This window comes from Pseudogymnoascus destructans, assembly GCF_001641265.1.
Source record: "Pseudogymnoascus destructans isolate 20631-21 unplaced genomic scaffold scaffold_5, whole genome shotgun sequence".
Classification (NCBI taxonomy): Eukaryota; Fungi; Ascomycota; class Leotiomycetes; order Thelebolales; family Thelebolaceae; genus Pseudogymnoascus; species Pseudogymnoascus destructans.
In genome coordinates, this window is record NW_020167524.1 from 403,500 (window position 1) to 426,698 (window position 23,199).

Genomic DNA, 23,199 nt, shown 5'->3' on the forward strand with positions numbered 1-23,199 from the left:
GAAATCATCTATGGAAATGTGATGACTTTACATCACTAATTGGTAAATACAAAATAAATTCACATTCGGAAAATATTTATTAAAATGTGTTCTAGAATAAATTCAGTCTCGGAAATCACGTATTAGGTAGAATGACTTTTATAACTAAGTTAATAAATTCAAATAACTATCTATTACTAGATATATTACCGGCACCCAAATTCTCACATTTTTGACAGAGTCCAGCATCGTTGACAAAAATAAGAGAATCCAACTGTTGAACGATATCTACATCTCCAAGGCGTGTGGCAGGCACTGGAGCACTACTTCCATTGCTCACCCACACAAACCCCCTCCAAAACTCAAAAGTTAACGCACATAAAAGTGAGAAACTCAAAAAATAAACTCCCTCGGGTGGGCTCGAACCACCAACCTCTCGATTAACAGTCGAACGCGCTAGCCAATTGCGCCACGAGGGATGTTCTTGCTTGTTTGACAGTATTCTAAATCAGGTTTATGTACTGGAACTCTGTGTGGGCCGGTAGTAGCGCACGCAGAATTTTCATGTCTCATTTTCGGAAATATGCCCGCTTACTAGTGCGGTTGCGGGGCTGGATGCGCTAGTGGTTGGGTTAAAATAGATTAGCCGCAGAGCACGTGATAGCCCTAGTGTTTGGGTTAAAATAGATTAGCCACTGTACCACGTGACATACATTTCTGGATCATAGTGTTGGAAATTTGGGGGGAGGACCGTGGGATTCTTGGTTTTTAGCCTGGCTTACGGCGGCAAACTGGGCTGATACCCGACTGTAACACAGTTGCCAGAATTCCCATATATAGTACGTAGGCCCATTAGATAGTGTAATTCAATTGAATTTAATTCATTCTATATACTGTAGTCTACTGTCGAGTTTTCCTGCCCGTTGCGCAAAAGCCCGAAGGTTGTTGGAGGTGTACGGTGGTTCCGATTTTCGTGGGTCGGTGATTCACGTACAAATTAGTACTGTATCAACGGTCCGCTAGAATCATCACTTTAAACAGGCAAAAACGGAGTGAGGGGTGTACAGAATCTGGTCTTCAAGTCGATTGATTAAGCTATACTATCTACGGGGTCTACGTACGTTAAATAAACCTACCTCTGAGCCCCTGAATCCGTGGGCTAGGCCCAATCTGGCTTCAATTTCCCTGGGCCCACGTGAGGCCTTCAACAGCCCCCTTACGTAGTCCTGTAGTTGTATATATAGGGGTCTCTTCGAAGAAGAGGCTCCAAATCTCCTTTGCCGGTCTTGAAGGGGTTTGGGACTCTCTTCTATTTGGCTGGTGGCACTAGGAAATCCCTGGTGCACCGATTGAAGGCAGGCAGTGGCAATGGCTTTGTGAGCACATCGGCCAGCATGTCTGCTGTGGGCACATACGCCACTCTTACCTTTCTAAAAGCGATGAGCTGTCGTGTGTAATGGTACCGCACGTCGATGTGCTTGGTACGCTTGTGCGCCATCGGGTCTTCAGCAATGGCCAAGCATGCTTGGTTATCACCGAAAAGCTGGACGGCACGGTCCTTCCCAACGAGTTCTTCTCGTCGGAGCTCCAAGAGGAGCATGCGGAGCCATTGGCTCTGCTTTGCCGCATCGCATAGGTGTAATGGTGGGTGCACCAGATATGAGAATCTAGCCACCCAAGGAAGGGATGAATTTACTAAGACAACACACTGTCTTAGGAAACAGAGCCAAAGGGTTGTAGCTTAGACTATTCCACAACGCAGCAATCAGGTGTATGATGTGGTGAAGTGGTTTAGACAAGTTGCAACAAATGTTGAGTCTGGGAACTCAGGGGTAAGTCAGAGGTTAGCACCTCACTGACTTTTCAAAAACAGAGAATAACAAGATCAATGCTTGGAAGCTTGGAAAAGACGTAGAAGTATGTGCTAGTCGATTTACTGTATTGTCTGCTTGCCCTTTCTTAAGGAAAGGGCAATCCTATTTATGCCAAAGGAGTGTAGTTCTCTCATTTTCCATGACTTTCCATGACTAACCAGGCTTGGTAAATGTATTAGAAATCAAGTGCGACCCACAACTAGCTTGCTAATCATGTAGTGAACGTAAGAGAATCCCATAGAACCATCTCTTGGGTTCCTAGCCTATAGGAAGTGAAAAGGAGGTCCAAGGTCAGAGTACCTATAGACAAATTATGTCATAACTTAACCAATCTTGTGGGTAACTAAGGAGCGATGACGTGTAATGAATCATAGAGGGTTGTAGAAGCTTCTAGAGCTATCGTTCATGTTCCTAGGCCTCTAGTTGGTAGAGATATGCCATGTGGTAGTATTGACCCACCCCCTTAAGGAGGAGATTTTCTTAATAACTTGTTCAATGAGTGTCCAAATGATATGCCGTGATGTATGTAGCATAAACAGATGTAGTAGAAGAGTTTGCAGCAATCGTTGAGTAGTATTGCTTCTGTTGTTGGTGTGATAAGCCAAGATATGTATGGTGACTTGTAGGTTTGAGGAGGAGATTTCTAAGTTTGCTCTTGAGTTTGATAGCATACTGAGTGCAACGAATGTCAGTATGACAATAGGGCGATATATTCAGCCTCGGTGGTGGATGTGGCCACGCACCGTTGCTTCGCCGAGCTCCAGCTCACGAGCCCCTTGTTCAGTATGAACAGGTGCCCTGAGACTGAGTGGCGGTCTGTGTGATCACCAGCGTAGTCGGCATCACAGTATCCATGTAATTGGGGCGATAAATCGCCCCCTGTTCCCCCAAATACTAGCCGCAGATCCCTCGTACCCTTCACGTATCGAATGGCGTGAAGGACGCCGTTCCAGTTCCGGATTGTAGGTGCCGAGCAGCTCTGACTGAGCTGCCCCCAGACGTATGCAATATCCGGGCGTGTGCATACTGCCAGCCAGGCTAAGGACCCAACCCCCTGCTGGTACAGGTGTTGGTCTGCTTGCTGTTCGGTGCCGTCGCTTCTCAGGAGAGCGGTCCTGTCCGCAGCTGGCGTCAGGAAAGGCTTCGCCTTCTCGAGGCCGAAGCGCTTTACCAGCTGGTCGATGTAGGCCCCCTGATCGAGGAACAGGAGGCGTCTCTTCCTGTCCCGGGTCACCTGGATTCCGAGGATCTGGCCTACATCTCCGAGATCCTTGATCTGCCATCGTTCCTGAATGAAAGCAACAGCCTGATCGACGACTGCTGGGTCCTTCGCGAGGATGAGCATGTCGTCGACGTATAAGCCGACGAGAAGCTTGCGGTCTGTCGTGGCGAAAACGCTAGGGTCTGCGAATAGAGGCTCCAGTCCGAGCCCCTTTAGGCCTTTGCATGCCTCGATGTACCACTCACGGCCAGATTGCTTTAGGCCGTAGAGCGACTTCCGGATTCGCAAGGCACTGCCTTTTGGGCAGTCTAGTCCTTCTGGCGGTCTCATATAGACTTCCGCGTGCAAATCTGAGCGTGGATAGGCAACTCACGACGTCTACTTGACGGATCTCTAGATCCTCGTAGGCGCCGATCGCTAGCAGAAGCCTTAGTGACTCGGCCCTGATTGTGGGCGAGAATGTCTCTAGGAAGTCGTCTCCTGGAACCTGGCTAAAGCCCTGCGCGACGAGGCGGGCCTTGAAGCGGTCCACGAGGCCGGTGGGTGTATACTTGACATTGAACACCCATCGGCATCCTAGGAGGCGCTTCCCTTTCGGGAGCTCTGAGAGCTCCCATGTCCCGAGCGACTGGAGCTGGGCAAGCTCTTCCTGAGCGGCCTGTGCCCAGTCCGCCCCATAGGACGGGTCACCGAGGGCTTCCTTAAAGTCTCTTGGTATCGGGATCTTCTCGACGGCAGCATAGAGTGCCCCTCGAATCGGTTCGGCGCCCGCCTCTCACGGCCGCTACGCCTTACAGCGGGTTCTTCGATCGCCAGCTCAGCTTCTGCGAGAAGCTGGCGGCCTGGATCACCTTCGTCCTCCTCTTCGAGAGGGGAGACAGCTCTCGGCAGCGCTGCGCGTGCCTGGCTGTGGTGGTTTCTGCCACCGTCTTCTGGTGAACTGGACGTAGGGGGCGGTCGGTATGCCTCCTGGTTCATGTCCCTCCCTAGAGCGTTCACGCTCACAGGGGCATTGGTGTCCTCACCAATGTGCCCCTGTTCTAGAACAGGGAGGGTCTGGTCTGGCGCTAGATCAGCATAGCTGCTACTAGCATCTGCCTCCGGTGTCTGGTCGCTCCTTGCGGCCACTGGTGGCTGTCTAGTCATCTGTCTAGACGACTTTGGCGAGGGGCCTGTCTGTGGCCCTGCCTCCATGGGGTCGAATCCCACGGTTTCTGTGCTCTCGGCTTCGATGCCAGGCAGGTGGAGGCGTTGGCCTTCTACAAATCTTGGGGAGGTCGAGATGATGATTCTCTTCCTCTCGGGGTCGTACAGTCTGTACTGCTTCGAGGCGGGCATGTAGCCTACCAAGGCTGTCCGCAAGCCGTTCGGGGCCAGCTTGTCTTTGTCGTTCTGCTCAGGGGCGACGGTATGGTATACCGCGCAGCCCCAAGCACGGAGGTGCTCAACAGTCGGCTTCTTGCCGGTGTACGCCTCCTCAGGTGTCATTCCCTCTGGTCCGACTGGCGTCCTGTTTCGAATATAGGACGCTGCCATCACGGCCTCCGCCCAGAGCTCTGGGGGCAAGCCGGCGTGAGCCATCATGGCTCTTGCAGCCTGAACCAAAGCCCGGTTTAGGCGCTCTGAGACTGCGTTCTGCCACGGCGTGTATGCCGTGGTAAACTCGAATTGAACACCGTAGAAGGTCCTAAACATATTGTCTAGGCCCTTATACTCACTCCCGTTATCACAACGGACAATTTTCACCCTCAGTCCAGTTTCCAGCTCAACACGAGTCCGAAATTCGATGAACACCGTCCGCAGCTGGTCCTTTGTGCTAACAACGTACACCCAGGTCTTACGGGAGTAGTCGTCCGTAAAGGTGATAAAATACGCCGCTCCATTCAGAGCGGGTATTCTGTAAGGGCCCCAGATATCGCTATGCACGCGATCTAGAGGGGCCTTGGCATGCTCAGGGGCTTTGCGGCTGATCACCCTCGTGCTCTTGTTGAGCAAGCACGCTTCGCAGGGCTCAGCGATGCCCTCAATCGCCCCTGGCATACCGGTGACGGCAGTATGAACTAGGCGCAGGCTCTGGGAACTCAAGTGCCCAAAACGTCGATGCCACAGCATGGCATCCTTCGGCGATTTCGCCACCGCTCGCTGGGCGGTGACGACGCCATCCTATGTGCCGTTCAGTACATAGGAGCGGCCTATACGCTTGGCCTCTCCAATGACTCGCCCGTCGAGCTCAAGGAGCATCATGCCGCTCTTGACGGTCCTTGTCATGATGCCCCTATCCTGGAGATGGGGCACCGAGATGAGGTTTCCGGCGAGGAGCGGGACGTGCAACACGTTTAAGATCTGCACGCTGCGTATCCTGCCTTTGACGGCGGTCTGGAGGCTTACTGTACCTTCGGCGACTGCATCAATGCATGCCCCGTTAGCGATGTTCACCTGGATGGGCTCATCTAGGAGCCTGTAGTCGATGAAGGCCTCGCGGGCATAAGTCATATGCCGCGTACAGCCTGAATCGACGATCCAGGAGAGCTCTTGAGCTTGGCTGGCACCAGCCCAGTTGGCTGTAGCATTCTCATCGCATCTAGTGATGGCGATCCAGCTTGTCTCTGAGGCCATATGTGCCTCTTGCGACTGGGGCGAGAGTCCCTTGCCGCCACCTGGCGCAGCGAGGGGGCCGGTCGATGGCCCTTCTCTTCCACCAGCTCGTTCCTTCTTCCGGTCATTACAGTCACTCCTATAATGGCCGGACTTCTCGCAGTGGTAGCAGACCACGTCTGGGAACTGGTTCTGTGGTCTGCCGCCCCTCTCCCTTCCTTTGCCACGGCCGCGGCCGCGGCTGCGGCCAGCATCACCCTGTCTAGTTGTCGCCTGGAGGGCTGTTTCCTTAAGGGGCTTCGATGCCGCCAGCCTTCGTTCATGCTCGGTCAGGCGGGCGACCACCGAATCAAAGTCAGTGACATCAGCGATCTCGAGCTGCATCGTGACGGCCTCGTACTGGGGCCCGATGGCCCTGGCGGAGTCCGTCAGTATGGTTGTCTTAAGGCGTTCTGAGGGGCGTTCCTCAGGGTCGATGGACCCTATCTGGGCCTGGAGCGTATTAAGCTCCGTAACCCGTTCAGATATCGTCTTGCCAGTTTTCTGCACGGCGTAATTGTTGAAGGACCTGAGCTTCTCGCTCAGCTGCTGCTTGCCTACCGGCCCGTACAGCTCCTTCAACTTCGCCCACTGCTCCTGTGCAGTTTCCATATCGACGATGTACTCGAGGGCTTCCCTCGAGCACAGGCTCATTAGGAGCGTGCTTGCCTCCCAGTCTCTTATCTGGGCGGCCGAAGGTTCCTCACTTGTGGGGTCGCCTTCGCCAGTGTCTTCTGTGGTGGCAGCCACCTTTTCTTTGGGCTCTGCCTTCGTCGATTCGATGGCCGGCCAGAGTTTCTTGCTTTGGAGCAGGCGCTTGACCTGCGCGCTCCATGTCCGGTAGTTAGGGCCCGTCAGCTTCGTTATGAGGGCCCTCCCTGTACCACTGGTATCCATACTGGATGGTTTCCGGTCTGTTCCTGGCTTCGAGTATCGATGCCGTCTGTTCTGTTCCGTTTTCTGTCGGAACCGCTGCGGCTAGGGTGTGGCCTTCTTCACAGCGTTTCTGAGTCTTCTTTCGTAGAACTCAGTTCTCACTTATCGAAGTGAGACGTCGGAATCGAGATCTGATTAACCCCTGGGCGACTCCGGGCTCATAACCTGTTGGAGGTGTACGGTGGTTCCGATTTTCGTGGGTCGGTGATTCACGTACAAATTAGTACTGTATCAACGGTCCGCTAGAATCATCACTTTAAACAGGCAAAAACGGAGTGAGGGGTGTACAGAATCTGGTCTTCAAGTCGATTGATTAAGCTATACTATCTACGGGGTCTACGTACGTTAAATAAACCTACCTCTGAGCCCCTGAATCCGTGGGCTAGGCCCAATCTGGCTTCAATTTCCCTGGGCCCACGTGAGGCCTTCAACAAAGGTCCGGTCACCAAACACACCGCACGATTTGCTCAGGCGAGAGGTTAAACACTCCTGTTTTGAGGCTGAGTATGCAGGCGAATACCGAGGTACGATTGAGTGGATGGACCAAAACATATCTATTAAGTATGGCAGGTAGTCCACGTCAGGCGGATCCTTTATCATATATGCCTTTTCATCGCTCACTTCTCGATCACACAATGCGTCGTCAAAGAAATCTGAGTGAAAGTCGGCAGAAACGTGTTCTGTTCTCGCCTTGGCATTGGTTTCCTCATCCTTGGGTTGGCGCTTCGTCCTGGCTTGGGGCGTCCTAGCTTGGGGCTTATTTACATCGTGTTGATGCTGTGCAGGATCCGACTTCCTAGAATGGAGCCATTTTGCTGTCGAAAGACGGGACTGTAACTTTTCTTCGTCTTATACAAGTCGTCGATAGTGGCCAGCGCGTGGAGAGACTTGATATACGAGCTTCCAAGAGAACTTAACGCTTCTTCGAAAACGCGTAGGAGTCTAGTAGTGTCCATGTCTTTGCCTTTGAATAACGCAGACAGCTGTGTGAAGTCTGCTTGGCTTAGGAAATCAGGATGACTTGCTTCATACGGGCGTACACTGCGCAGAATCGACCGAATCCTTGTCCCCAAACCAATACTCGAAATAGGAAATTTCTCCATACCAAGGTTCATAGTTGCTAAGGCCTGCAGTGTTATCGATAGGCCCTATGACAAGGCGCATGTTGCCAGACTTCTCATAATACCTTGTCTCGTTCTCAAATACCGTTGTAATTGGCTCGTCCGATACTGCTTTCACTGTTTCGCCTAGATTCTCGTAGTATGACTTCCGAGACGTGGGTAACATCGTAACTGAGCCCCAGAACTGATCAGCAGTATCCTTAGGTGCATTGATAAGTGTTTGTTCAGCATCTTCAAACTCAGAATCTATGTCCATGCTGCGAGTGTCATAACTGTACCCGTTGTTGCGCCCATCATCATCGTTTACAGTTCGGACCTCAGCTACTTGTCGAGCCTGAGGAATGAGAATGCAGCCATCGAACGTGTCCAGCACAGCTCCTGGTGTCTTCGCATAACGACCTCTTGTGAGCTAGACGAGACCGTGGGAGGGCGGTTGCATATTCCTCTCGTCTCATATGTACCTAATAATAACGTCTTCGCTAGAAACACGAGACCTAGCAACAAGCTTGCGCAGCTCTCTCACTTTATTGTCCTGCCATCGTTGAAGCCGAAGAAAGCTAGAGCTCTGTAGCAGGCCAAAGAATGGAGTAGGAGGCCGGCCGACGAAGGAAGCATGCTTCATACATAAGATGCAAAAGTTGCTTATAGAAGCGACGGTCCGTTCCTGTGGAATCGAGAAAGCATTGTGCCGAGGTTTTTAATAGCTGGAGCCAAGAACCATTAAAAAATGAGCAATTAGTGCTATCCACTTTCGCAGACTCCCCAATAGCATCGGCAAGGTTGATGATGAATTTGAGAACAGTTTCATCTGTAACACCGCAAATGCCCCAACCGCCAAGTTCGTAGCCTGGTGAAACTCATTTGGAGACAGTCGGGATCCTTCAACAGTGACATGTCGGGTGCATGAGACCGGATCGCATAGTATCGAAGGTGGGCTAGGGGCAAAGACCATTGCAAGCCCCGGACATCGTAGTCATCCCCCCGCTTGAAGCCGATAGTCAAAATGCCATATGCCGGCACGAGCCGATCTTGTTGCCGCACAATAGCTGTAGCAACATCAAGTACATTGAGGTCGGGATAGAGGTGCCATGCAGAGAGCCCAAGCAGAAGCTCGCCCGATTGCATCTTCTGTGGAGAGCCGGACAGGAGGAGCTCGACGCCCTCCAGCGCTTCCACGTATGGATCACGCTGTCGTAAAGCTGCGGCTTCGAATCCGTAGCCAAGCCCTAGCACTAGCATCCCAATTAGCTAGATCTGCTCGGCTGACATCCTGCCTCGAAGCCATGAAGCTCTTCATCTCCAGTGATCCTGTCCTGTTTAATACCGCATCGATCTCACGCTTGCGGCCCTCTATAATCTCAACCCATATTGATATAGCCTCTGGTCCATTCCAGATTCTAGCCAACATGCATGCTAAGAGGTGGACGCGGATTGCTGCTTCTCCGGAGGTGGCAGCCGTCCATATGCTACTCGCGCCCACGCCGGCCTGCCCATGGAAGAACCCATGGTCACTTGTGTGCACCTGCTTGCACTTAGACGCAATCTCTGACGCCCGCAGACCGTAGCACCTCAGCAGTTCTGGAGTTTCGGGTAGAAGGGGCTCAAAGAGCGCGCCTAGCTTTCGGGCGGTGGAATGCAACTTTCCCTCCTCGGCCTCGACTCTGCGAGGCCGAGGAGAGACAGGGATTGCCCAAGTTCGTGGAACTCCGCCGGTGCAGCCAGTTTGACCACGGCGAAGTCGAAATTGATATTTAAGAGACCGGCTGTCACGTCGGAATTTGCGGAGACTAGATTTGCTTGAATACGCCCAACACACGTCATTATACCTGCTGGAAGTGTAAAGTCGGGTTTAGGATCCAAATAAATCCCTAAATCAAATTCCTAAATCAAGTTCGCATATCCTATTTAAACAATATGTAGTCCTTGAGTCCATTGCAGGATGGTAGAGGCGCAGCGACCTCATTGGTACAGTATACATACTGGCCAAAAAGCGGCAGTGCAGAGGCGCGACAAGAAACTGAGTGTTGTATCCTGCCCAAGGCTCTATAGATAGTGAAGGATGCGTGATGCTTGGCATAATGCCATATTAGACACTCCGAGAGGGACAAGGTCATATTTGGGGACATTTTTTAAGCGCCTCCCACACTGGTGTGAAGTCTAACTATCTATGTACGCCAGCTGAAAGACGAGGCATTATGGCGGAGTCTTGACTACATAGCCCCGCTTAACAGTCTTGTTGTTTATAGGCACTGTATCTGTCAATTTAATTCAGTTATAAGTAGCCTCCTACCTAAAATATAGCTATTTGTAAATATGACAGGCCACGAGGCTGCAGCAGCAACTAAACCCGCTGAAAACAGCACTGTAAACGTCACAACCTTGCGCGTTAATTTAGGGTTCTTATATAAGACTTTAAAGAGTAGATTTCTATGGAAGGAACAAAATATTAGGGTTTCGGTGGCGGACATCGTAGAGTACAGCCAAGTCGCGGCAGTCGCTAGGCTGCACTTTTCCCTTTTAGGCCACTGAAGGCTACCATCGTCCAAACCTTTGCAACCCCCATTCATGAGATAACGGCGAATTCAGCATGGCAAAGAGCAAGCGCGATAGCGCGTTTTTGGACTATGATGAGCCTTTCAAGCGCCCTCGACATTCCGGAAATGCCCCGCCAAAAGAAGGGACCCAAGGCCGCATCGACCCGACCTATGGCCAGAGGAGTGCTTTTCCTGGACTCGACGAGGATGGTGGCTTTGGGACTGAGGATAACGACCTCGACTACGGCGATGATGCTGGGGCTATAAGCTATTTGAGAGCTGTCAGGTGTGTTCATTTTCCCTACCCCCGTTGCGACAGTGAATAAAGATCGTGCTAACCCTGCTGGTTGTAGGTCCGAGGCTGCTGGAATACCGACTGTTCTCGTCGCACCTAAACCCATACTCGCAGGAGGCGACGAAGAGGACAGGGCTATCTACGATGACGGAGTGGGCGATAGTCGTGGCTTCTACTCGGACGGCGCGTATACCGCTGCGCCAGATCCACAACCTGACGCTCCCGCCGATATCCCAGCCGCGAAGCACCTGCGGGCCAAGTACTTCGAAAAGATCCTCGAGCGTTTCGAACACCTGCGCGAGCAGCTGGGCAATACCCCTCCAGACGATGTCGTTAAAAAACTCGACCAGAACCACGACTCGTACATGTCCGCCTCGGCTGCGGATTATAGGAAATGGAGGTGGAGGGTCATCAATACAGAGCCGATGAACGCGCAACTGGCGAGGATGGACAGAGCTACATCGCTCAGGCTTCTGAGATTATTGACAAACGACAAACTTGCGATGGGCGGGAGCACAGTTCCTTCCGAGAGGCTGAGCAGGTGGATTTGGGGGGTGCTGGCGAGACTGCCAGATAGTGGAGAGTTGAACAGCGAGGAAATTGGGTTAGTGAGGGATTTGGGCAAGAGAGCTGTATGGTTGGGCGTTGTGATAAATCAACCCCAGTCCGATACGGCAGCGGGGATGCCGGGAGATGAGTATAATGAGAGTGCGGAAGACTATGACGACGAAGAAGAAGATGGAGAGGTGGGAAATGAGTTTCCTATCCCCGAACGCGAAGAGAATGACGCACGGGAGAAGGCAGTTGAATATAGGACAGAGGTGGGCGCCCATAAGCCACGCGCTAATGCCCCAGCGGCCCCGCGGGATAATATATTTCGGTTCGATTCACCGGCCACGGAGTCAGTAACTGTACATGCCACTCTGGCAAAGGCTGTGCTCGAGGATTCTTTACCAAACCCAGAGATCTATAATTTCTTTCGTTTCGGCTACGGGGATCAGCTTACCGAAAAACAATTGGGAGCTAGAGAGTGCCTTCGCAACTTCTACAGACGAAATCGGGGATTTGCGCGCTCCAATTTACTGTTTTACTACCAGAGAAACCGTTTGGTGGAACAATACGACGGACCACTGCCACCAGCAAAGCAGGCTGGTGGCAATTGGGGATACGATTTTGAAGACTTTTTACACCAGAACCCAGGTTATTCACAATTTTTAGACTTTCCTAATGAGGACGCGCCACGAAACACTGCAGGTGTCAAATTTGGCGACGAAGCTTTTGACAGAGCCTGGCAGGCTGCTGGCCTTGATACTCCGCAAACTAGGGTATATGACAACGGCCAAGACGAAGAAGAAATCGCAATGGCAAAACTGGGTCTGTTTGCTGGCAGAGATCCTCGCCCAGCTATCATTGAAGAGCCCAAGCCTGAAGTGGAGGGTCAAGAGGAGACATTAGAAGTCGCGCGTGGTCGTATTCTTGCACAATTAGGAGAAGCAGGAGATGCTAACGCTGCTGAACTGGCTCGGGCAAGGGACGCTTTGAAGGAACAGGAGCTTAAGGAGCGAGCTTGTGAAGAAGAAGAAGACGCAGCGAGACTGCTGAATGCAAAGGCGACAGTGGACATGATCATCACTGTAGCGGGCGAAATATATAGACAGAGGGATCTGTTGGAGTTCAGGGAGACATGGGATTAGCGTTGATGGGGGAATCATACAATATTGTTTTAGTCTAATGTAATAGTAGACAGAGCTAAGAATTTGCACCTTGTTAGCAACTAGCTGTTGCTCAACTTCTCATCACACAACCACTACTTCTCATCGGCAAATTCAGCTTCGTCATAAGAATACCCTTGCTTCTTTAGTGCCCACTTGACCGCCGCCTGCACGTTATCCACAATCATCTTCGGCTCGTACTTTGGTGGCTTCCCCTCCTGCCACACGCCCGTCTTCACCAGAATGCTGTCCCAGCTCGTCCCAGTCGGGCTCTTGAAATTATTCGCGCCCCTGATATCGCTCTCCGGGTTGTCCCCAATCATAAACACCTGTTTGAGATCCCCTACTTCCTCGTGAAGAGCACTTAGTAGCTCAACCCTGTGCTTCTGCAGCACGCGCTCGGAGTACAGATACGTCTCTTGCGTAGGCTTCCCCATGACGAGCTTGGTCAGCTCCGCGCCGTCGGTAACCTCATCCCACACGCCCTGGAACGCGGCGCGGAAGCCACCCTGGCCGAGCCGCGAAAGAGGGTGCGAGGTGGCCCAGAACAGGTCCGGGTTGCTGAAGATGAGCTTTGGTTGGCCGTCCTGCAGCCACCCGTTGTTGGGGAGCGACTTGTCCCCGTTCTTGACGGAGTAGGTATTCAGCTCGCCCTTGGAGGAGAGAAGGAGGTCCAGTATGATTTGCGTGTCAAGTGCCCAGTCGTGGGGATCGGAGAACACAAAGATGGCGTCGACCTTGAGAGGTCCGGGGGGAAGCGGCTTGGCGATAGAGGAGTAGTGCGAGGCGTGAAGAGCAGCAAAAGGCCATATATTTGGGTGGGCGGTAAGGATATCTCCTGGAGTTACGACATTCTTGAAGCCATATCTGTGAGCAATATCCCTGACTCGTTGCTGATCGGTTCCGGTGACGAAAATCGTCTTGTCTTTCAGCGCCTCGTAGTCCTGGCTGCCGTTAACCATCTCCTGAAATGGCGTGTGACTCTGCACAAAGTTCTCTGGGCTTAATGGGATATCGAATCTTGAGCTTAACTCGGCGACACGCTCGGTTTCGTGCTTGCCGCCGCCATTGGTCAGGAGGATGAAGGGAATCGAGTGTTTATTTAAAAATCGCAGGGTTGAGGAGGCACCCGGTAGGCTCTTAGAGGAACGGAGGAGAACGCCATCGATATCGAAGGCAAAGGCGAAGTCTGGAGGCGCTGGCACCGTGGTATTATTGTCTCGCGGTGTTGACTGGTGACGGAATTGCCGTGCATGTCGCCGATGCGTTGTGAAGGCGGGGGATGCTGAGGCAGCAGAGCGGAGAACTGGGCGGGACCATGATGCTTGCAAGATTGGCCGGGTAAGGCTAGAAGAGCGAAGAGCTCTTGGAATAAGTAAAGGCTTCATGATCTATTATAACTTGACAATGCCAACTTATGTGAGTGTCAACGAGAAGGGCAGGAACGCGATGGTCCCTGTCCCTGAAACAAGCTCGAGTGGCTTGGAGCTAAGATAAGATAACGATCTATGGGTATCAACGGCATGACGTAGGAGAGAGGGGTTTAACAACCAAAGAAGGTCATTACACTGCTACACTGTCTAACTAGGTGAAGCTATTCTAAATGCATCCTGGTAGTATATTCGAATAGTAATCTTTTTGCATCTGTTAATGTCTAATGGGTCTTCGGGCAGGCCACTTGAGCTCCCCATATGAAGCAACACGGAAAATTGTTTCCCCGGAATGCATCATAGATTCAACGACGCCTGAACCATCAAAAGCTTCCCAAGTCGGCGCGCAACACTTTCTCATGTCTTATACCAATTACACTTTCAGGTGAAGCCACCGGATCTCAATAATGTTTGGCTGCTCAGGGAACTCGCCGTGAGCGGCAACGTTTGGCTGAACCCCGATTGCATTGTGTAAGTCGAATCCATCTCGAGACAATGGCCCTAGATGCTCAAAGCAACTGGGATGTTGAGATGCCGCAGTTGCGACTGGATGCGACTGGGACGGAGGAAAAACATTCATCAATGAGGCCCCATCAACCGGCCTTGGTCGCAACCTCGGCGTCTGGAAAAGAGATCGAGCTGCCCTTAGAGGTATTGATCCAGATTGTCTCGTACATACCGCGTCGACAACAGTACCAGAAAACTTTATGGGCATGCTGCCTTGTATCTCGCGCCTGGTACTCAGCAGCAATTATGTTCCTCTATGAACGACCACATATCGGAGGTGGCAACTTCCAAGAATTTGTCGCGACCATATGTCCATCCAAAAACGCCCACATTCGGAAGAGCCAGTTGGCGGGTATGGTCAAGATTCTAGATATGGGCTCACTTGTGCATGACGGCAGCAAAAGCTTGACCGCACGGCTTCTTGGGAGGTTAAAAGGCAGCCTCGAGGAGTTCGTTGCTCCCCAGGCGTCCTTCTCGATAAATTCTTTCGCAGCTCTGGCCAAGTGCAAGAATCTCAAATTCTTGAATCTTTCTCTGATGTCAGCTTCCATCTCAATCAGAGTTCTTTTCCAGACTCTCAAATCCTTAGATAAGCTGGAAACACTCTTCTTCCCCCGGACTTCGAACCAGGATGAGGGCTGTGAAAGCCCATATGATTGGCCTCCGAAATTGCAGGCGCTACATATCGCTGGAGGTTTGTCCGCATCGAACCTTTTTACAGCACTGAGAATTATACTGAATGGTGACAGGCGTTGACGATTACTTTCTTCGCGTTCATGCCACGAATATTCCTTCGTCCGTGGAAAGAATTAGCATCCAACATTGTTCGCAGATATATACTGAGTAAAGAAAATCCACTTCTTTGTTATGGCTTAACTAACTACTGCCAGGGCTTTGCAAGAGTTCCTGTTAACAGTTGGTCCACAGTTGCGGCACCTGACTCTGCGACACCCTCTGATTAAACTGCCGCCGGGGGTGCTTAATGGCGTCCTACAATGGTGTCCCAACCTGGTTGCCCTTCGTATCAGTGTTGATTATGTCTCTGATGCGTTGTTAGAGTCCAACGGAGTCAAATGTCACCCTCTTCGTGTTCTGGAGCTCGACTGCTCAAATTCTGCTGATGCCGAAGTTGGCATCTCACCAGATTCCATATGGCTAGCCATAGATAATGGTTATTTGCCAGACTTGCGTAGCATTATAGTTAATGCGCGGTTGGCATGGCAAGCTACAGAACGTCTTCGGACTTCCGTTTCTGATTTGGTGGAGCTGGTACAGGCCCGGGAACGAAAGAACCCGCTGAAGTTAACACCAGGCGTATGGAGTGTTGTGTCGTGAATAGGAGAAATATTCTGATTGCCCCATCGACCCCTTTGGTGAAAGCTCGATGTTTCATCTGGATGCCAGGCAATGAATGTCCAGGTAAATTTCAACAGCTGAATATATGTAGGCTATATCTACGCCACTGGAACAAGGTAGGTCATGAGATGGACATTGATGTTACATACATTTAACTCCTGAATCCAACAAACTTCCCTTTGTTCTGTATGTGATAATCATACTCTCTTCCCATTCAATCCGTGTCATGGATGCCTCTCTTTGACTTGTTGCGGGCGCTCGATGTTGTTAGAGCAGGTTGCGAGTTCTCTCCCTCTTTAATATAAGCTTCTTCTCCCGTTTAGTATTTGCCATCAGTGCCAGGTAACTCGACATACTTCAAACAGATCAAGAGCCTGAATAACAGGATAGGACGCAGAACAAGAAAAAGGCAAAAAGGGGCGCTAAACTGCATCAGGGGGGTTCCATACGTTTCTCTATGCTGCATACCTTCAAGGGCACCAACACTCTTCTACGTCTAAGCCATTAACATTCTCCCCAAGGCGGTATACATTACGTCGATCGATTGGCGATTCCGAATCTGGGCTATAGCCTGTTGCAGGGAAGCTAAGCTTCTATCGATCTAACATTCTGACTAGAACACATCTTGCTACTGTAAAACAAAGCATCGATCGATCCATCACCCCAACTGCAACTATACCTTGCTGCAGCGAAGCCAAGCTCCTCTGTGATTACGGGTGGCAGCTCTGCCCACTTGCTGATCTCAAAATAACCAAGTCTGATCACCGAAAATAACCCTGCCGCCGGTTGCCGGCTGCAATCGACGGCACGGTGTCCAAATAAACGACAACGGCGTTCAACGGAATGATTAGAGATCAGAGATTCAAGGATAATCATAGAACCCTTTCCGCGAAATGGGAGGTCATATCGGGCCTGATGGCTACTATCGAAGTTAGTTACCAGCTCTCCATCGTGACTTCCCTGGTACGAATGAACAGTCTAAAATAACACTTCATTTTAGGCCGCCGCAATCGCCAATCCAATGCTAACCGTCGCCGTAATGGGCCATCGCTGAACAGAACAGAATCGTATAGTCATATTCAAGTTGTCGCTCATCCGGATGCCAACTCGAATATAAGACAGGAGCCACAGAGTCCGTTTGTACAAAACAAATCGCTGCAAGACGAAGACTATAACATAGGTGAGTGCGGATACAATAACAATACACCAACAATAGCTTCTTCCTCTGGCTTTGCCCCATTTTCGTTTGCTCAGGTAGCTGCAAACATGTCTGGACCTGGCCGATCTTCAAATGCGAACAGTCGCGATATAACATATGATGGAGACGGGGAAGCAGCTCCTACAACGGACCAAGCATCATTCCAGGTAGTTGGTCCTCGCAGATGCACACTGAAAGTGAGCAGAAAGAAACCAAAGAAATGGTCTCCATTCGACCTTGGGAGTTCAGAAGGTGAATTTGATATAGATGATACGCGGGCCGCTATTCCTAAAACAGACAACCCAGTCCCCGAGCTTCCAACAAGCGTCCAGGAGGCCTTCTACACCTTCTACACCCCAATCGCAGAAACTCAACAACAAACCAACCAACTTCAGGAATTTTCTCCTACGCCCTCAGTAATATCTAGGGAGCGTCGTGAATCCTTCTTTGGTAACTCCAATACCAAATGCAATTCCGCCACAGATATTGCATTTAACGCAGCATTTCCACAGCTGCGCAATACACCAACGAAATCCCCGCTGGAACGTTCAATTATTCACAAGGAGGACCCTGAAGATACAAAGCTACGACTAGAACATATCATGGCGCGAATTGACGACGTCTTCGACGTGGAAGAATGGGATCCTGACTTGCCAGCTGGAGGTTCCAACAACTCACCTGAGCAACTTACTATAGAGCCTCAGAAGGTCACTTACACCACTGTGGGATCAGTTGCCAAAACTGACGCCGTTCCGACCTTCACGCCTCCTATTCGCATTCAACGTGAGGGTTCTGGTCGTCGTTTAACTGTTCCGGCGCCACGCGGAACTGACAATTACTACAACCGCAACCAGCAGCCTGGAAACAACTCCAGTCCCAATTATGGCCCTCCCACAAACATGAAGAATCCCAGATTTTCACAGCAGCAATATGCACCCCCTCCTCCACTCAATATCGCGGGGCTTGAAAACCTGCACTTGTCCGATCTCGAAAAGGAGGTTTTGTTCAACACAATGAACGCCACTGCTGTTGCTCCCCCCCAAAATGATCACCCGCAGGCTACCTCGGCACCGGACGTGTCGCTCAACAGTGCACCCAGCGGCAATTTCAGCGTCCAGAAAATGCTTCAGGAAGAGGCGTCTGGACCTAGCACTCATTTGACAGGCTCCTCAACCTTCGCTGGCCTCAATAAGATGCAAACTCTCCAAAGACTAGCTCAATTTGAGAACCCAGCACAGGTGTTTGCAAAAGGCCGCCTTGCAGAATTCAAAGCAGAGAAAATGAAGCAACAGATGTCTGAGATGGCCGCTTTGAGTGCTAAAGGCGCTTCCCAAGCTCAATCCTTTGAACATGGCAACAAAACTGGAATGCATCAATTTGGTGATACTGGACCGGATCCCTACAAGAATGCTGTCGTGAGCTATGGCTCACAGTATCCGGGCCAAGAGAACTGCAATCCTCTTCAGCCAGGCTACAACTCATTTGGGTGCGAGTACCCGATGAATGGATACGGTTCAAAGCCCCAACTTCTTGCTCCACAAGGTTATCCTCAACCGCTGACAGCTGGGCCTCCTCGACAAGGACAAAATTCAGTTGCTTTCAATAGGCTTGCTTGGACCTCTGGACACAGCCAGCTTGCAGATGCCCCACCACAATTCCAATCCCCACCGGTCGAAAAGCAGTTCTCTCCATGGAATACTCAATCTCCACCGGCCGAAAATCAATATTCTCCATGGAATAACCGACCTCAACCGGCTGAAAAGCAATACTCTCCATGGAATAACCGACCTCAACCGGCTGAAAAGCAATACTCTCCATGGAATAATGCCAACGGGAGCTTCAACCAGCAATCTCACCCCTTCAGCTCCACCGGGCAAAATCACATTAGAGATACGTTGTCACTTGAGGAGATGTCCAAGTACTACCCCAACGGCTTTGGTCCCAACTTCCAGTATGGCGGTGATCGCGAAGAGCTTGATGAAGACACAAAGCTATCCCTTCTGGGACTTGCAGATGATTCCTTGGAGGCTAAACAGCGTCGTAAGGCAGAGAAGCTTGATGAGTGGTTCTACAGCGGTCTCAGCCGTTTAAATATGACAACCACTGATCATATGCAGGAGCTCAAGAACAGAGACAAAGGGATTATACCATCAGCTCCACGTGCAAACATGGCCAATCGCGAAGTTCTCTCGGTGAAAGATATCAGGGACAAAACAAACTCGGAATGTGCTGCTCCTCTCATTGACAACCTCTTTGGGATCCTTGTGGCATACTCTGATAATGTTGCGCAGCCAACAAACAGGCGCATCATGAGCAAATTTGTCCAATCTCCAGCTTGGGCTCTTGACACTTCGGAGGAGGGCAAGAAGAGCATCTTTGGCGACGATTGGGTGGCACCGCCAAAGCGCTTGGGAAGGGACCCTCGCTATACCCGTTCCAAACTGAGCGAAATGTGGGACTAATGCTAACCACCTCTACCGATTTGTTGATAGCAATGCGTCAGCATTCCCAGGGCGTTGGATTACGAAGGCGCTAATATTGCCGAGGCTTTGGTGTTACTGGGTAGCTATGACAGGGACGGTGTTATGGATCTTATGGGGTGACTGCTATGACACTTTTGATGATTATGAAGAGACACCAACCTGTTTTTTGCTTTAGTTTTGCTTTTCGCCGATTTGTCAAGCTCAGCTTTTTGCTACTCTGGGAATGAACAAGCTACGGATAAAGATAGGCAACATTGCACCCAAATAAATAATGTGTCCCGAACAGAAGTTATCCTGCGTGTGATCACTAGATTTCATTCCGTCGGCAAGCTAACTGATATGTCTGTCCTAACATAACTGTAAATCGGCACCAATAATCCGGACCTCTTCGGTTCAACCCACAGTCGATGTCAGTTATTCTGACCTTCCACACCCTGGTATCTTAGAATTGCGATTTCCTCCCATATTCCTACACATCGTGCCGGTCATTCCTCCATAAACACACCTCATGCCCCAAACGCCAGTCATGCCTAGTATACAATGCTCATTTCTCATCCTCCGGGTCCTTCGAGTCCTTCGAGTTCTTCTTCCTCTCGAAGATACCCGCTAACCACTCCTCCAGCTCCCTCTCTGCCTTCGAATCCCCTCCCCCAGCAACCCTCTCCGTCCCCAACCGCCCCCTCATCTTCGCCCTCAACTCGTCTATACTCGCGATATCAAACGCCCACAGCATTCCACCGGTACACATCATGGCCAAACTGAACACATTCGCCGTCGCAATAGTCAGCGCATCCATAGCCTCGACTTGCAGATTGAGAGGCGGCGCCGCCTGGTTCGAGGGTTGGTAGAACGACGGAACGATGGCTTTGTAGCGCCGTACGAGCGAGCGGCGTGTGATCAGGCTTGCGATGCCAAAGAAGGCCGCGCCGCCGAAGAAGAGACCGAGTTGGCGGCGGTTGCGGAGGCTGGGGGAGATGGCGGGTTTGGCGGTTGGCGCTGGGGCGGCCTCATTTGGGCGGGTTGAAGACATGGCTGGGGCTTCGGCGTGGGCCATTGGAGGGTGAATTTGCGCTGAGGTTGTCGGGGGGGTGCAATCCACTTGTATATAGTTTCGGGTAGCTTGAGGATGAGATACGCCGGTCTAATCGATTGGAAGTTGTGCGCGAGACGTGAGAGCGACAGAGAGCGAGGTCCAGAATTTAGATCTTGAATACTATATCGGGAATAGCGCCAAAATGTATAATATGTTATGGTCACATGATGGGGTTTCTGCTCCATACAGATTTATTATACCTACCCGTTGCTCACATATACTATGGTGGTTAGGAGTCGTTTGTAAATAACTAAGTGGGGTCCTGACATTAATGGCTCTGCTCTTGTTTGAAAACACGTTTTTGAATACAAGGTGGAAATTTGGTAGAAGAGAATGTATTGTGAGAATTTATAAACAAGTCGTTCCCAAATTAGTATATTTCTATAATCTCCGAAACATCTGTATAATTTACTAACTGCTCAGAATATAATCTAATATGTCCACTATTTTTCAAGCCCATAATCGTCGTGACCAAACTTTTCGCTTCGCTCAAGCTGTACATAGACACCCGTCGCACTCAGTGCCTATTTCAATACGAGTTAGCCTCTGCAACTTCCGAAGACATTGCCGTGCACCTACCAAGCGCATCGCCACGAGCGTTGTTCAAGGCTATATCTCAAGTGGAAGCGGCCTGTACGCTAGCAGGGAAAGCGGTAATTCCTTGAGCGAATCTGATTCCCAATGGACCATCCTGCAAGCAGAGCTGTGGGTAGTCAATAGAAGAGATTTCTTCGAGGTTCCGACACAAGGGCCTTTCTCCCATCCCTCGCCCCGTAACCATTTTCACCTTATCCGCCAGAGACAGTTTGGCCAACGATGTAGCAGCCTTTGCATGGGAAGCATCCCAGCCGCCATCGCCAGCTCGGGCGGTCGGCACTGCACTACTCAATGGAAGAAGCGCTGCAAGTGCCAGAGTGGCACTTCCGAGGAAAGTCATGGCAACAAAGGACTGAGTGTCGCAAAAAACAAGACAATAGAAGGACAAACGAAATGTTCCACCTACGCGGGGGTATGCCTTCATTTATGGAAAGCCATCCATGAGATGATGGGCGCGCAACTACTCTACCTACCTTTGCAGATGCCAGACCTAAAGAGCAGATATCGGTACCGCCAGGACAGAGGTATAGCGCCTCTATGCCTTCAAGCTTGAAAGGCGATTGCTCAATTAGGGACATGGCCGCCCTGGGCCGGCATTTGGAGTTGATCACAGGGAACATTCTCCCCGCACATGTGGCGGGGAGTAAGTTAGCGGGCATGGCTGGGCTAAAGTATGAACGGCATCCGGGAGTGGAGGTGGGAAGCGGCGATCGTCAGGATTGTCGGCATCATGGCATATAAACGGAAATGCGGACAAGAGCCTGGCCAATATACTGCGATATAATTTAGTGGAGAAGAAAAAGAGAGTGATGAAATGCCAGATCACGCTCGTTGTTCCAGATATATGATGCGGCCCGTGCTGCCGTATTGTTGGTGTTAATTGATTGTTGAATTTGGCTCTGAAGATAAAAATTATTCACGTGATAAGACATCTCTTAATTTTGAAGTTATGTGGCGTGTGTCAAAGAGATTGAGAGTCCGAGATCATGCCCACATAGTCTGGTGTAGATCCAGTTTAAGACGATTAGAGTGGATTCGTTGCGCCGTTATTTATGACTTTCTGATGTACAATATCTGTCTCTTCCTGCCTTCAGCTGAGGCTTCTGCCAAACTTAGCTTTTAATCATATCTTTCAGTCGTCTATTTTAGGTCTGATATACTTCTCATACACATATCATACACCCTTGATTGTAACCTCCAGCCTGCCGTTTAGGCTCGATCAATCTTCCCGCTATAGTCACCGATATGATCCAGAATAATCCTCGCCGCATCCATAGGGCTATGTTGGCGTCCAATAGCCTCCACAAAATCGCCCTCTGGATCCATCAAGTAGAAGTAAATACTGTGGTCCACCAGGTAATCCTGGCCCGGCTTCACTCCCTGCGGTGTGCTGAAGTATACCCGATACTTCTTGCACACGTCCTTGACCTGGTCCCAGGTTCCCGTCAACCCCACCAGCCCTGGATGGAATTCCGCCAGATACTCCTTCACCACCGCCGGCGTGTCGCGCGCTGGGTCGCAGGTGATGAAGACCGGCACCATGGCGCCAGGCTGCTTCGCCTCCACGAGATCGATCATCGATGCCATCTTATCGAGCTCCTCCGGGCAGATATCAGGGCAGTGCGTAAACCCAAAGTATACGAGGCTGTACTTCCCCTTCAGATTCTCCTCCGTGTAGGCCTTTCCGTCGTGGTCGACGAGTGTGAATGGTCCCCCCACCTTTGGGCGCCCGACGCCTTTAGCTGCTTCGGCGATTCGTGCACGCTCCATACGTGCCTTCTCGTAGCGGAAATAGAAGATCAGACTGGCGCCCGAAGCGAGGAAGATGACACCTGCTTTCCAGGAGAACGGCTACGGGAACTGTTAGCGAATGTAGAGGATTTGGATGACGGGCCTCGGAACGGAGGGGATTGAATTGCATGCGCAATTGAATGACAAAGGGAACACAGCACGTACCCCCGACTTATATCTACTCTTTGCCTCCTCCACGGACCTAGCTGGGCGCATAGCTGTCTTGCTAAATGCCCTCCGTGCACCATGGATGCCGCCCAAATTCGATACGGCAGACCGGGTTCGGAGCGTAGCTAGGCATTGTGTCCGTGGGATCTGTGATAGCATCGTGGGAGAGAGCGCAGAGAGCAGCGAGCTGCTCGGTATTAAGGACCTCGACATTGTGGAAGGGTTGTGGTTGGAAATGTGGCCGAGGAATTTCCCTCGAGGGTCTGTAC

The 23,199-nt window shown here is 51.0% G+C and overlaps 8 protein-coding genes and 1 non-coding gene across 9 annotated transcripts; 3 read left to right on the forward strand and 6 right to left on the reverse strand.

Annotated features, from left to right (window-relative positions):
- Positions 1 to 383: 383 nt before the first annotated feature.
- VC83_02411 lies at positions 384 to 458 on the reverse strand (the record flags this gene model as incomplete). The annotated part of the gene is made up of 1 exon: positions 384 to 458. It is a non-coding gene; the product is annotated as a tRNA-Asn (tRNA).
- Positions 459 to 7,671: 7,213 nt separating this feature from the next.
- Positions 7,672 to 8,022, reverse strand: VC83_02412 (uncharacterized protein; the record flags this gene model as incomplete). The annotated part of the gene is made up of 1 exon (XM_024466076.1): positions 7,672 to 8,022. The coding sequence occupies one exon, from the start codon at positions 8,020 to 8,022 to the stop codon at positions 7,672 to 7,674; it is 351 nt and encodes a 116-aa protein (XP_024326076.1).
- A 548-nt stretch (positions 8,023 to 8,570) lies between these two features.
- On the reverse strand, positions 8,571 to 9,005 carry VC83_02413 (uncharacterized protein; the record flags this gene model as incomplete). Its single annotated transcript, XM_024466077.1, has 1 exon — positions 8,571 to 9,005. The coding sequence occupies one exon, from the start codon at positions 9,003 to 9,005 to the stop codon at positions 8,571 to 8,573; it is 435 nt and encodes a 144-aa protein (XP_024326219.1).
- A 1,198-nt stretch (positions 9,006 to 10,203) lies between these two features.
- Positions 10,204 to 13,733, forward strand: VC83_02414 (uncharacterized protein). Its single transcript, XM_024466078.1, has 2 exons — positions 10,204 to 10,586; positions 10,654 to 13,733. Exons 1-2 carry the CDS (start codon positions 10,354 to 10,356, stop codon positions 12,287 to 12,289), a joined length of 1,869 nt encoding a protein of 622 aa, XP_024326220.1. The 5' UTR covers positions 10,204 to 10,353; the 3' UTR covers positions 12,290 to 13,733.
- Positions 12,403 to 13,695, reverse strand: VC83_02415 (uncharacterized protein; the record flags this gene model as incomplete). The annotated part of the gene is made up of 1 exon (XM_024466079.1): positions 12,403 to 13,695. The coding sequence occupies one exon, from the start codon at positions 13,693 to 13,695 to the stop codon at positions 12,403 to 12,405; it is 1,293 nt and encodes a 430-aa protein (XP_024326221.1).
- A 349-nt stretch (positions 13,734 to 14,082) lies between the features above and the next one.
- VC83_02416 (uncharacterized protein) lies at positions 14,083 to 15,997 on the forward strand. Its single transcript, XM_024466080.1, has 3 exons — positions 14,083 to 14,938; positions 14,994 to 15,087; positions 15,135 to 15,997. Exons 1-3 carry the CDS (start codon positions 14,233 to 14,235, stop codon positions 15,577 to 15,579), a joined length of 1,245 nt encoding a protein of 414 aa, XP_024326077.1. The 5' UTR covers positions 14,083 to 14,232; the 3' UTR covers positions 15,580 to 15,997.
- Positions 15,998 to 16,493: 496 nt separating this feature from the next.
- On the forward strand, positions 16,494 to 19,557 carry VC83_02417 (uncharacterized protein; the record flags this gene model as incomplete). The annotated part of the gene is made up of 2 exons (XM_024466081.1): positions 16,494 to 16,530; positions 16,601 to 19,557. 2 exons carry the CDS (start codon positions 16,494 to 16,496, stop codon positions 19,258 to 19,260), a joined length of 2,697 nt encoding a protein of 898 aa, XP_024326222.1. The 3' UTR covers positions 19,261 to 19,557.
- Positions 19,558 to 19,577: 20 nt separating this feature from the next.
- On the reverse strand, positions 19,578 to 20,556 carry VC83_02418 (uncharacterized protein). The gene has a single exon (XM_024466082.1). It carries the CDS (start codon positions 20,333 to 20,335, stop codon positions 19,826 to 19,828), a length of 510 nt encoding a protein of 169 aa, XP_024326074.1. The 5' UTR covers positions 20,336 to 20,556; the 3' UTR covers positions 19,578 to 19,825.
- Positions 20,557 to 21,869: 1,313 nt separating this feature from the next.
- SCO1 (Cu-binding protein) lies at positions 21,870 to 23,185 on the reverse strand. The gene is made up of 2 exons (XM_024466083.1): positions 22,928 to 23,185; positions 21,870 to 22,822 (listed from the first exon to the last, which is right to left on the reverse strand). Exons 1-2 carry the CDS (start codon positions 23,141 to 23,143, stop codon positions 22,181 to 22,183), a joined length of 858 nt encoding a protein of 285 aa, XP_024326075.1. The 5' UTR covers positions 23,144 to 23,185; the 3' UTR covers positions 21,870 to 22,180.
- Between the last annotated feature and the right edge of the window lie 14 nt (positions 23,186 to 23,199).

Excerpts from the sequence above, each read along its gene's own strand:
- VC83_02414 (XM_024466078.1), top strand. The coding sequence starts at position 10,354 with ATGGCAAAGAGCAAGCGCGATAGCGCGTTTTTGGACTATGATGAGCCT. Across the intron at positions 10,587-10,653 it reads AGCTATTTGAGAGCTGTCAG|GTCCGAGGCTGCTGGAATAC; the intron begins GTGTGTTCATTT and ends TGCTGGTTGTAG.
- VC83_02416 (XM_024466080.1), top strand. The coding sequence starts at position 14,233 with ATGGCCCTAGATGCTCAAAGCAACTGGGATGTTGAGATGCCGCAGTTG. Across the intron at positions 14,939-14,993 it reads GGCGCTACATATCGCTGGAG|GCGTTGACGATTACTTTCTT; the intron begins GTTTGTCCGCAT and ends GAATGGTGACAG. Across the intron at positions 15,088-15,134 it reads TGTTCGCAGATATATACTGA|GGCTTTGCAAGAGTTCCTGT; the intron begins GTAAAGAAAATC and ends AACTACTGCCAG.
- VC83_02418 (XM_024466082.1), bottom strand. The coding sequence starts at position 20,335 with ATGGCCCACGCCGAAGCCCCAGCCATGTCTTCAACCCGCCCAAATGAG.
- SCO1 (XM_024466083.1), bottom strand. The coding sequence starts at position 23,143 with ATGTCGAGGTCCTTAATACCGAGCAGCTCGCTGCTCTCTGCGCTCTCT. Across the intron at positions 22,823-22,927 it reads AGAGTAGATATAAGTCGGGG|CCGTTCTCCTGGAAAGCAGG; the intron begins GTACGTGCTGTG and ends CAGTTCCCGTAG.